Genomic DNA, 13,333 nt, shown 5'->3' on the forward strand with positions numbered 1-13,333 from the left:
TTCCATAGTACCTAAAATGCATCTCACCTTGTGTGGCCATGGGCTCCCTTGCCCTGCTAATAGATCTTACACCCGAGTGGTCCCCAGATGCAGTTCACTGATAGCAATTTTTGTGGGATTAAGTTTAGGCCACTTTAACTCTGAAGGCTGATGATGGAGCAAGCTGAACTCCAGCACAAGAGTAATGAAGGGCTCAGGGTGGCTGACTGAGACGGTATGGCTGAGGTGAGGCTGAGTTAAAGGAGCTCTAACATGAGAGTAATGTCATAGAAATACTGAGGCTAATCTAAATGAACAAGAAAATGTTTTCTCTCATTGCTTGCGATGAAGATCTGGTCAGAATGCTGTTGATGTGTGTGATTTTGAGTAAATTTGGAATTTTCATTTAGATTATCTCAGATTGTAGAAGTTAACAACTAGAGTTTTGAAAGAACCTCAGATTATCATAAATCGCCAATGAAGTTGACAACACTAGAATGCAATTTTAAAGCATTTATATAAATTTATGATTCTTTTTACTTACAGTACTAGTATAAACTATACATATTAAGAGTGTCCAACTCTATTTCATCATTAATGCCATTTTTCAATACTCCTGCTTTGTTCAGCTAAAAGTAAAATATTTTATTGGTATTTTCAGTAATTTTCTGACAGCCATTCTCTACAGTATCGTAACATTATTGAAACTGAAAAATATTGTTTAAATCGACCTTCCACGCTGTTGTTTAAATGGTAACTTATTTAATACAAACATCACAAATATGTAATATTTCAGGTTTTTTTAATGTGAATTTCTCTGCATGGAACTTTTTCTAAACAGAAACTTCAGCTGAAATTACCCAGCATAGCTCCTTTCCAAAACTAAAGGCTGATTCAAAGTAAAAAAAAATTGTTTAATGACTGTCAGAATTTAAATTGTGGTAAAATCCTTTACAGTGGGATTTGCAGTCCATTTCTTCTGCAAAGATTGTTACTGGAACTGTACATTTGAGATGAAGGCATTGTTGAGATATTGTGTTATTTTATTTCCAGCTAATCTGGAAAATTTTATCAGAAATCTTATTATTTGTATTAACACCAAATATCAAGCGTAATTGACAAACATTTGACACGCTCCTGAGCTTCAGACTGAAGGTCTTGGATGCACAAAGCCTGTCCTTACTCGCATTTCTAAAAGTAATTTTCTACGAGGATCTAGCATACATTTCACCATTTCTTTGTATTTCCCTAGTTTTCACTCCTTTGTAATTGAAAGCACAATAGATGGCTTCCAGAAGCTACCTTCAATGCAGTGATGTTAATTAAAGCTATATAAAATGGAGCCATGATAAGCCCTATTAAAAAATAAAAACTTCCAATGGGAAGAATGCTGGACTGATCCATACAGCCGAGCAGACGAGTCAACGAGCACACCTTGGCTTGTTTCTCAAAACCCGTAACATTTTATTTTTATGTAAGTCCAAACCTGAGCAATAATTTTTATTGTTGTGTGGAAATCTGTCTAAACTTGAGAAATGATGGCTTGAGCGCTGCTGATTTTTGAGGTTCTGAGATTTTTGAGGGTGAGAAGGCAGCTGGGGTGCGCGAGAGCTTTCTCGCAGCTTCCAGAAGTGGGCCAGGCAGTGATGACACATACGAAAAAAGAGCCCCCAAACCCAAGGAAACCTCCGAAACAGCAAGATTCAGGGAAACCAGAAATGGCAAGCTTTCCCCACGGAAGCCCTGAAGCCCTCGGGCCCGCGGGGTAACGAGGCGAGGCCGCGGCGCGGCGGGGCGGGGCGGCCGGGTTGCGCCGTCCCGGCGGAGCGGCCGCAGCGCGGCCGGGCCATGGGCGCTGAGGCGGGCAGCCCGCGGGACACCGCGCTGGGCCAGCAGCTCCGAGCCCTCTTCTACGCGCTGCTGCCCGGAGAGAGCTCCTTCCGCACGGTGGAGGAGGTACCTAACTACGTGGATAAGGTGAGAGTCCTCTCCTTTCCCACCCTGGCTGCATCCCTCGCCCTCTCGTCCGCCGACCTGTACCTGTTTTCAAAAGCCACAGCCGCCTCACAGAAACCATCCGCGAAAGGGCACCTAAATTAAGATTAAATCCTCTTTCTCTTCTGGGCTTTCTGCCTGTAAGCTGCCAGTTTAACCGTGCCCTCTATTATCATTTATTTAAATGGTGATTTCTCCTGGTACCAAGAGCTGAAGTTTTCAGAGAAGCACCCCAAATATCTGAGGTCTGGTGCTAATATTATATTCAGCAGCACTGACAAGATGAACAGTGACAGCAAACTGAACTGAGGAAAGCAGAAAATATGATACTGTGTTTGGCTATTATGGTTCTTGAAGCAAGCAAAAAGTCAGGTCTCTCTGTGCCCTTAAGTCAAGCTCAGTCAAAGACAGAAAAATAAAAGGTTTCTAATTAAAAAATAAAGATTGTTTAAGAAAATTTAGAACAAATATTTATGCTGGGATGGTGCTCTGTCCTAAATATCCAAGGCAAGAGTACAGAGGTCAAGGGTGAGAACTCCCTTGTCAGCAGGCAGCAGCATAGCTTTCCCTCCCCTCCCACCCTGCCAGTTAATTCACTTCCAAGATACCTTTGCTCCCTTCTGTCCTACCTATTGCACATATCTTGATTGTCAGCTCCTTCTGAACACAGGTCGATGTCAGCTGTTCACAGACACAGCAGATAAATGCTATTTTGCTCTTGTCAAAGTAAATTCAGTCCAGCTTCACTAAAGAGCTGCACTTTTTAAGTGGGTCTTGGTAGTTCTGACAAGCTGCGCTGCCAGGTATGCCCTGGACTGCTGTGCAGCAGCTGCTTTCAGGCTGCAGTGGGGGTGTCATGGGCTGTGCAGAGCAGTGCAGCACCGTCAGCAGCTTTCTGGGAATTGTAGTATGCAGCAGTCCCTCACTGAGGGATGTTATCAGCAAAGGTTGCCCTTTTGCATAAGGTAAGCAGAAAGCTGCTGCAAGCCCAGCCTGTGTGTGCAGTGTCTGGTCAATGGACTGCTGTCCTCAGAGGTGTTTTGCAACTAAGCTATAGCATCATGATCGAGGAAGCTCGATGGTTTTGCCTAGCCAGCTGATCTCTTCCTCCAGGTCTGTCTACTGCGACTGTCTCAGTCCCTTTTGCTGTTCCCACGTTTCCAACTGAATATCATTCACTTTCTTGTTCGTAGTGTTCCTTAACATCTTTGGGCTTTCTTCTGCCATGTGCTCAGACATTACCCAAACCTGGATTTTTTTTTTTTTTACTAGGCACACAGATATAAGTCTGTGAAAGGATTCTTAATACTTCGAATTATGAAAGTCCCTGCAGACGTCTGCTGTTGTAGAGCACTGATGTGATAAGTTTGTAAAGGAATATTTCTCACAAAAAAAAAAAAAAAAAACAAAACACTAAAAAAAGGTTTCCCACTACAGTTATACTTCCCTTAAATTCCTGTCTTAGGTTAGCTGTACTAGATTTCCCTCCTGACAGTGTATTTGTTGATAGAACAGATCTTTTGATGCTTGCCTAGGTGGGCATATAGAAGTGCTTTCGTGGGATAACTGTTTTAACTCTTTGGCTTTGGTCTGACCTTAGGCAAGAGTTCATCCATCCTCTTTTGGCCATGTTTATGGGCAGATGGCAGCTATCTACAGTCCCTCTCCAGCTGCTATTCTTGGCTGTTTAGGGAACAATTACAAGAGCAGTATATCCATTGGATTCATCAGCAACAGATTTAATAGTGACCTCATGAGCCTTTCAAGGAGGTCTTGGAGTGGTAACCCCTTTAGGTGGTACAGATACAGAAGTGGATGTCTGAGATCAATTCAAGCCAAAAAATTCTAGTGTAGAGGTGGTAACAAATGGAGGCCTCAGCTCAAGTAAGTCACTCTAAAAGACAATAATGATGACGTGTGTGTGTAAACTGATTACATTAGTGTCTCCTAAATAGTGTAGGACTTTTTCTTTTTTTTTCCCCTGAGACACTGTAGTGGAATTTGCATCTTGGATCTGTGATCTACTGGGTATCAGATGGATGAAAGTATTTCTAGGACAGTAGATGACATGGCTATGTCTGTGGGGATATGTACCTTCCAACATTAGACAGGTGGCAGAACCTCCAAATTCACTCAAATAAATATTCATGGGTTAGCGATCTGTGAAATTGATTTGGTTGGTTTACAAAATATATGCACTTCACAGGAGTGGCACTTTTGAGCTAGAGTCACCTGTGCTGTTACATATGGGTAGGAAATGACAGCAGTGGGTGAAGCAGCTCTGGTTTTGAGAACAGAATAGTTAGCTTAACTTGTGCAGTGTACTTTCTGTCTCTGGTTATATTGCTTCCATTTTCAGAAGCAATGGCCCCTGCATTGTTGCTCTGTATGTTGGCAGAGCTGTATGCAAAGGTCCCAAGTCCTGTTTAAAACATGAGCTGATCAGCTGCTACCAGTGACAAGTAGCAAAGTTCTGCAGCAGTGCCTAGGGAAAAGTCATCCTTCAAATCTCCAAAATTCTGGGGAAAGGGGTCTGAATCTTGGATAATAATTGTAGAATTAATTTTTGTACGAGTTTTTGTCGTGTAGAATTCAAACGCCTTGATTTTTCCTTTATTTCTTGGAAGTATGTCCATTTTCTTTCTCCAGGACAGAACATCTTGACTTTTAAAATCTGTACTGATGCTTGGCCATTCCTTTTAAGAGCATCCTCTTTCCTATGGGTGTAAGATTAGGCTCAGCATGTTCTGTTGGTTGTTTGGTGTTTTTTGTTCTGTTTTTATTTATTCTCTCACAATCTACAGATGGGCAGATGGAATGATTGTTTTTGTTTGCCAAACATAGTTTTATTAAACCATAAATTCACTTTGTACCTTGCTATGGTCTGAAATTATCACTTGTGCTCGGTAAAGACTTCAGTGGGTCAGACTTCAGAAGAGAGAGTCCTTCTGCAGAGAACCCCAAAATGAAAGCTTTAAATTTAATAATCAGTGTTTTTCTTTTCTATTTACTGTCTCAAGAGCCTAAAGAATAAGTTCACATTTAAACTCAATTCGTATTTTAGAGTTTGCTTCTAAATAGTAAGCACAGAACCTTCATATTTAGTTTTACTTGAAAGTTGAGATTCATATGTTATAAGGATCTGGGACTTTAAGAAAACAGAAACTTTCAAGAATTGCAATAAAACTATGAGTATATGCTGAGTTTCAACTAGAATATTATTCTTTGCAACAGTATAAAGCAGAAACTGATTTTAAGTGGTCCTTTGCATTCTGTAGAGTTGGTTACGTGTAATGGAACCCTCTTACACAGTACTCAGAGTAAGGCTTTCAAGTTATGGATCAGTTATTCAAGTAAACCACAAGCTAATGCAAATCTCCATTAAGTATTTCTGCTGATACATGAAGAGAAAAAAACTGGAAACAGAGAGAGAATAAAACATTTATGGACCAGAAGATACCAAAAGGATATGGCTTGTCTCTAACCTGTGATGCTAACAGTGGCTATTTCTTAACTTTGTGTTACTTTGTTTGTAGAGACAACCCTTGAAAACAGTTGTAGAAATAGCCATCCTCAATGGGTTCCTTAAATGTCTTCATTGTTCTTTTAACTTAAGCAAAAAAACCCCAAAAAACCCCCCACAACAAGAACAACAACAACAAAACCAAACCAACCAAACAAACCAAAGCATAACAAAACCCCAAAAACAACAACAAAAAAAACCCAGGGGAAAAAAAAATAGTGGTTTGGCTAGTGAGACTATTTTCTCTTACTGTCTCCTTTTTTCCTGAATTATTTGCATTCTCCTGGTGTTGCATTACATCTCATCCTTACACTGTAGGCTGTTCGGGACAGGGCATGCCTTTTCATTCCCCGTGACAATAGCTGTCATGGTCACGTAAATAATACATACTGTTCTTGATGTAGTTGATCCCATTGATCTGCTTTGGACCAAGCTTAATGTAGGTGTGTGAGAAAGATGTAGTAATTTCCTAGATAGTAAGGGGTATGCCATAAATCCTTCCTTTTACAATCTCCTTGATGAGCAAGAGGTTAAGGATGTTTGAATGTTTCTTTATCCTCCTTGCTATGACACTCCCCATTTCTGAGTCAAAAAGTGGTGTCAAATGCTTGGCTGCTTCACAGCTTCACAGTGGTAGGAAAATATTTAATGAAGTCAATAAGAGAGAAGTTGTAATAGTGTACATTAGTATAAAGTCAAGTATTTCAACTGTTTCAGAGGTTGCTAGGTAAAATGAATCACCACATGGAACACAGACATCGTACATTTCCTATTAACTGTTTTTATTTCATTAATAAAGCACCTCACTTTCTCTGTTCTGAGCCCATTCAATTTGCTGTGCAGATTCTGCTGTTCCAGACCTTAAAACTGCTTGTAGTCTGTGCTAGAACTGCCTCCTAATATTGTCATTAAGTGTTTTGTAGTTTTTCTTATTAAACCTCTTTTTTCTCTGCTGGAGTGTACAGCTGTGATCATCAACCTTTGTTTACTAAGTCAGGAATGTGTTTTCTTGTTATATCAATTGGGAAAAGTACATTAAAAGTCTTGTCTACTTAGAAATGAAATGGCTATAGAGAGCAGAACAAGGGGTATTTATATTTTTCTAGAATGTTTCATTGATTTCAAATGGAAGGTTGTAGGGTTTTATTATTCTTTTATTATTTTCTTTTAGAATATATTTTATTATTATATTATTTATTATTTATTTCAAATATTGAAAGATTTACCACATTGGTTTTCTTGGGTGTTCCTTAGGCTTTATGCATAAGTCTTCCTTTGCTTTATTGTCTTTTATATCATCAGTTGGTACACATGACAAACAGGCTTTTAGATGCCTAAAGTGCTGTTACAGAGCAAGCTAGGCACCTAAGTTAAAAAGTCTCATGTTGATATTAATCTCTGTTCATCTGTTATTGTAACCTAACCCTGTGCTGCTGAAGTTTATGAACTTTCACATTTTCTAGACACTATAAATCTCTTGCTGTTTGCATGGTTTGAATCATCCAATTCTTCTTCAGCTGAGCAATCTGTTCTATATCCATCTTAGTCTCTTTAGTGTCCCAGCCTAGTAGGAATTCCCAGATCATATCTCACTTGGCAACAAAAATGAGCACCCTCCAAAATGCAACGGCATTTGCAGAGACAACATGCTTCTATTAAAATGTTATATGGGCAGGACCAGCCTCCCTTCTGCAGCAGTGTAGTTTGGAGGGTTTCAGGCAGTGAAGCTGTACATGTGTGCAGCTTATCTGAAGGGAGCAGAAGCAGCAGAAAACTAACAGGGCAAGGATGGCAGTGTGGTGGCTCCTGGAACGGTGCAGAACTGGTCTTGCATTTCTCTTGCCCTGCAAAACATGGTGGGGATTTTATGCCTTAATATAACCAAAAAGCAGTTGTCTAAATGTCTCAAAGGTCACCAAAAAGTTGTCTACAGAGCAAGTGAGGAAGTTGAAGGAACATTTGCATGCACCGAGATCTGATAACTCCTTCCAATTTTCCTTGCCACAGGCCTTCTAGATTTTGGTGGTGATGGCTAAAATGCTGCCACTGCCTAATTCCTTCCACACTTGAAGTGCAAGGACTGTTAGGACTGCAGTGTCAGTAAAAAAAATATGCTCTACCAGTTACTGTTACTCAAGCCTTTTTTTTGTTGCCTGAGATGATAAAAATTTGAGAACAGGTCTGACAGTCTTTACTGATGAAAAATGATCTTGTCCTGAAAATGTTACCAGTCCTACCACCAGTTCCATCCACACCTTTCACTAATGGGTGCTGTTGCTGTGCATTTTCAGCTTGCCAGTTGTTCTGGGATACAAGATGGACATTGAATCCTAGACTGAAGCAGTGTTGTGAGTGAGAATCTTTCAGTCTTGTTCACCATTATACTTTTCTGCAGAAAGGCAGAAAGTTATTTTGCAGTCAATACAATCCAAAAGAAAAAGGGGAACATTGTATCATTGCTACTTGGTCTGGAAAGAGAACATGGTGTATGGCCCAGATTGGAATGGGCTGCATAGTTACTGGGTTCACTGATGAAAACTCGTACAGAAGTGCTGTTGTTGTCTGCAGTGAAAAGCATGGCAACAGAAATGCCAAGTAGAAAGAAACTCACTTTACTGTCTCTTTCAGATAATAATGTTAGATGCCAATTTCAGTGGCTGAAAACACTAAAAAACTCTATACAATATCAAATCAAAACCAGGTTCTGTTCTGCCATGTGGTTGGAGGAGTCCACAAATATTGCTGCTCTCGCTGATTTGTTAAAAATGAGAAATATAAGTTTGGAAAGACTTTTGTGTTTTGTTCTGATAACATTTGAGTTTATGTGCAGAATATACAAAAGAAGACATTGTGGGAGGATGTTATTGCAATGGATTTATGCTGGTGTTGTGGGTTAAATTGTAGCCTTCGTTGTTGTGATTTGTAAGGTTCATGTGGAGCTTTATGGCAGGCAGGAGTAGCTACTAAGGTGCCAGCCAATCTGAGAAGCATTTCACTGCATAAAATGCTGTTAGGAAAGGTCTATCTAATTTTATTTGTGTTGTGATTTTGTTTTTTTTGCGAACTATTTTTAGAGTATTCCATTCTTCATTACTTTTATTGGGCTGGAGTTTGCTGTCAGCTGGATTCAGAAGCGTAAGCTGCCGGGTCGGATCAATGATGGCATAACTTCTCTTTCCTTAGGTATCCTGTCCCGACTGCCAGAGTAAGTATATGTGATTTCAAACAATATTGATATTGTTTGGGTTTTAATCACTAAGAAGGAAGAAAAGAGAATTATATATTGAAGTTGCTATTGCTAATCCAAAATGATTAAACAAGGCATCTGGACCTTTCTTTATGGAATTTAATTTTCACAAAGTATATGAAATCTTTCTAATCTGTAAGGCTAAATATGATTCTTACAGGATATTATTCTGCTCCACATTATCAATTTATCATCAGTTATATTCATCTGTATTGGATCTTGCTGTCACCTTTTGCTGTTTCTGGGACTTCACCTGACTTGACTATATCTTATGTTAGACTAGATTTTAGAATCTGGGTTTTCTTTCATTAAAATACAGAAAAAAGATAATAAAACCAACAAACCAAGTCTATTATTTTTGTTAGCCTTTAAAAATAAAACTGTGTGCATATAACCAGATCAATATAATTGTGAATATGCATGTGATGCAAAGTTCTTTGAACACAGTCATAATCTTATGTTTGACTTCAATGGATTTTAATTCCTGAGAGAATCATTGCAAGCATGATCATATTATTCCGTCTCCAATGTAAAGGCCATAAGATTTACCTGAATTAGTTTGGTGAGCGGAGTTGTATTTTAAAGAAATAGCCACTGTGGATTGACTGTGAATTCCAGTGACAAGAAATCCAGGAAATTCTTTTTATAAATTGCTCTTAAGTGTTTTCCAGAAGCTTTATTTACTTTTAAGTAATATAATGTTTTAGATATTCCTTTGCATGATATGAGCTTCCAGATGATAGATTTTATTGCAGTTTTTCTTTTCAAATGGGATTATATTTCTATTCCCCATGTATGAATTTGCAGATGACCATCAAATTGTATTCATTATAGGAAGAAAAGTTTATTGTTTGAGTTTGACTATATGGTGTATTTGTAAGTCTTTCAGTTATTCCCACAGTTCTTTTTCTGAATCCTCTGCAGTTTTTCAGTCTTCTTAGTGCTGATGTCTCAAGTGCACTCCATATTTCAGAAATTACTGCATCAGTGCCAAATAATGAAGTCATTTGTTCTCTATTTCTACTTGTTGTTCCTCCCTTTATATATCCCAGATCCTTTGAGCCGTCCTTCATCCCTGAATACTTTCTTGGATTCTGTGGCTTACATTCCTCATTCATAGGCAATATGTTCTTATATTTGGCCACATAGAAATACATGGATTGTACATTTGGTCTTCCTGAAGTAGCCTGAATCCATGAAAAGTTGTCTTTGTTACTTAGAGATCCCTGGTTTATGTCACTGCAAATTTTACTAGAAATATTTTCTTTCAATCCAGATTCTTGATCAAATATATTAAAAGAGCATAGCAACAACAACAACAAATTATCCTTTCTGGCTAGTAGAACTCATTTTGTGAAATGTGTAAATCACTCACTTTGTAATCTATTGATCATTTGACATTTAGTTGATTTTTTTAAGCTTTCTAATCGATGCAATCTTTGACAAGGTCCATTATGTACAAAGACAATTTCTGATGGATTATGTTCGTTATCAGTAGTAAATATCCTAGATGAAACCTTTTAAGGACATGCTCCAAAACTCTTCAAATATGTGAAAATAAGATGCATGAGCTTTCAACACGAGAAATACTCAACCATGAAGTTATGGCTTCAAACAAAGTAATGTCTAAGTTGAGATTTTCATGAAGTTATTTTTGCAGCTAGTGTACTACCTATATTCAAACCATTTCTAATGACTTGTGAGCGTGATCTTGAAGGAGCAACATTCAACTTTTCAGTATGTTTTATGAATTAACTAAATATTTATCAACACATTAGATTTGTGTGCAGCAACACACAGCCCTTATAACAGGTTGCTGTAGTCAGCATGAAGCTAATATGGAAATAGATCAAATGTTGCTTCTTCAACTTAACCCAAATTTTCTAAACTTGACAGGCGTACCATGTTAAATATTTACCTTTATTCGTTGAAATATTCAGAACTGATTAAGTTAAACAAAGGGCCTGTGATACATGTAAAATAAGTTTGAATGATTTTACAAGTCATTTTGGCTTTATTTTAAGAATACTGAAGCACTTCAGATACACTCATTCCTGGAAGAAATGCTTGCTAAGAAAACTAGTGTTGTGTGTGTGGAATGCAGCTTTGCAAGGTGCTGAGTACTTTTATTATTTTGGCACTCAGTCCTCTGCTGCAGAATTTGGCTTGTGGGCTGTGCAGTTTTCTTTTGCAAGATTGTTTCAATTGAGTGAACCGAATGACCCTTAAGGACTCAAAGTTTGCAGGGTCAGGCAAACTTGCAAGATTGGTACACCTAGTTACTGCTACACCAGCACAAGAAGTCTCTTCCGTGCTGTTTGTGCAGCTCTCATGACTGGAAATACCAGACCCTCCTCAGCAGTTCTTTCCAAAAAAGAGTCCTGTAAAACTGTTAGCTTTTTGGCTGAATGTGAAAGAAGCAGGCAAAATACAGACTTCCTAAATTATTTAATCTCATGTTAATGTCACAATTCTAATGGTGACTGCTTACTGTAATACATCTTTCAGAAGTAAGAGGAGTCGTGAATAACAGACTGGCTAAAAAGACTTGAACTGAAAAAACAGAACACTTTACCCTTCTGTCTTGTGCTTCCATGGTGTGAAAGAACTGGGTCAGACAAAAAAGGGGAAAAAAATAGCACAGGCAAAAATCTGTTGCTAAGACTTCCACTTCAGTCTTTCCCTTTCAGGCAGAAAAAAAGGTAGGGAAAGTTGACAGAAACTGCTAAAACAATATTTCAGCAGAACCCACAGCATCAGGGGAAATAGTAGTGCAAATCATTAACAGCTGAAGGTTAGATTAACACGCCGTTGATTGTATCCTCTCCCAGGGACTAATTTTCATTTTCTCAACTAGCAGCAATGGTTTGCCACTTCCTTAAAAAAATCTGTGGTTGGGTCTAAAATGGTGGCTTCAGTCTATTAGTTAAAATGAAGCTTCAAATGTGTCATTGCAAAGAGGTCTTTACATTTAATGAAAAAATTAGGAGTCACTAATCATATTCAGCCTCTAAGTATTTTTTCCATTTCATAGTCTGTATAAGAGAACTATTGCATGTCCTGAGGGCAAAAAGTATTTTTCTAGTGTTTTATACTTCAACTTTCAGTTGAGAAAGTGGAAATCATAAATTGTTGATGCTTGTATGCCAAATGTTAAAAATGTAGGTACAAGAGGAAAAGTCTAATCAGACAGGGCAATGTTTTTGTTTTCAGGCTTGTTAGACTCAACAGTATGTAGTAAGTTGAATGGTTTGTGCATACATTTCATCTCTTATAAAGTACCCCACACATTTCTTAAATATAATTTTCTCTGCATTAATGCATACTATGCATTCCTCTGTATGCATTGGATACTAAATGTTGTATGCAATGAAAATTAATTTGGGAGAAAGGGAGAAACTTGTATTACTAAGTTTACTCCCAGCATCCTAAATGTTGGTAAAAATTTTCTCAGAACTTTTATTCTAAATAAATAAATAAATAAATAACTTTTGTAGCTAATCATTGCCAAGAGACTTTAAATACTGCCTTAAAAATATTCTCCCAAGGGAAAGTTTATTTTGGGTATGAATATCCATTATACAAGTATGTGCATTATTTCATATTGACCCATTTCTTCTTTTAAAGCAGCAGAACATAAATCAAATCAAAAAGTGTTTGGGGGATAACTGAGGTAGATACATTTTCAAACTAGTTGGGAAAGTATTTGTTCTTTATGGTCATGCTCATTGCCAATTTTTAGTGTTCTGCTCTGCAACACAGTTGTACAGTGTATGAGTGTGTATGTATATAATGTCTGACACAGTTTGATCAGTCAAGTCTGCAATGAATTTCTCCATTTCTAATGAGAATATCACAGTCTGTATACATTATTTACTTTGATTTTTGAATTGGAGGAAGTTAGAGTTCTCCGAATTGTTGAACATGAGAATGGAATGGGTAAATGCTTTTTGATTAGTTCATGTTATTAAGTATCTTAAGATATCTACACATCAGCAATAATTAAATCAAAGGGGTACAAATCCTGTTTCTGCTGTAGACCAGTGTATTCAGTTTTGTACATAATTTGGATTTTAAACAATCTTTTTTCAGGAGTAGGTTTGAAGAGGCAGTTTCATGTACATTTTAGACCAGCAGTGCTCCCAAATGAAGCACCTTTGATTGACTGATACTTCTATCTAGTTGCTCGTTCCTCCCTCTGTACCTTCACCCCTCTTTGGCCAGCGTAAGGATTTGTGTTGCCCTGTGGTAAAGTGGCCTGGGAAGCAGGTCCAGCACCTCCCCATCACATTAACCTGCATCAATTCTTACTATGTCTGTGCAAAATCTTGTGCTAGAACAAGAAATGGAATTGGAAAAAAGCAGCCAGGGTTACATGACAAGAAACACTCTTGCTACAATGCTTTTGTAGCATTACTATATATGCTTTATAAAGCAGATAAAGAGTTACCTGCTTTATAACATATAAAATTGCAATCTGAAACCAAAGGTTTTCAATTTTTAAGAGTTAACAAAATGCAGGGCTGATTAGAATACACTCAATTCAATTTGATGCAAGTTATTCACAACCGTATGGAGCCAGGAGTGTC

At 38.0% G+C, this 13,333-nt stretch overlaps 1 protein-coding gene across 4 annotated transcripts in view; it reads left to right on the forward strand.

Annotated features, from left to right (window-relative positions):
* Positions 1–1,641: 1,641 nt before the first annotated feature.
* The window catches only part of AGMO (alkylglycerol monooxygenase), a 224,095-nt gene continuing 212,403 nt past the window's right edge, over positions 1,642–13,333 (forward strand). For 3 of the 4 annotated variants that reach the window (XM_042044458.1, XM_042044461.1, XM_042044460.1), the window contains exons 1-2: positions 1,642–1,956; positions 8,572–8,702. In XM_042044458.1, coding sequence (XP_041900392.1) covers positions 1,828–1,956; positions 8,572–8,702 — 260 coding nt within the window. In that variant the 5' untranslated portion in view covers positions 1,642–1,827. The remainder of the gene's footprint in view (positions 1,957–8,571; positions 8,703–13,333) is intronic. The other variant, XM_042044459.1, reaches the window with a different exon arrangement.

This window comes from Corvus kubaryi, unplaced genomic scaffold (genome assembly GCF_017639235.1).
Source record: "Corvus kubaryi isolate FWS band 111438036 unplaced genomic scaffold, C.kubaryi_AGA036_p1.0 37398, whole genome shotgun sequence".
Taxonomy (NCBI): domain Eukaryota; kingdom Metazoa; phylum Chordata; class Aves; order Passeriformes; family Corvidae; genus Corvus; species Corvus kubaryi.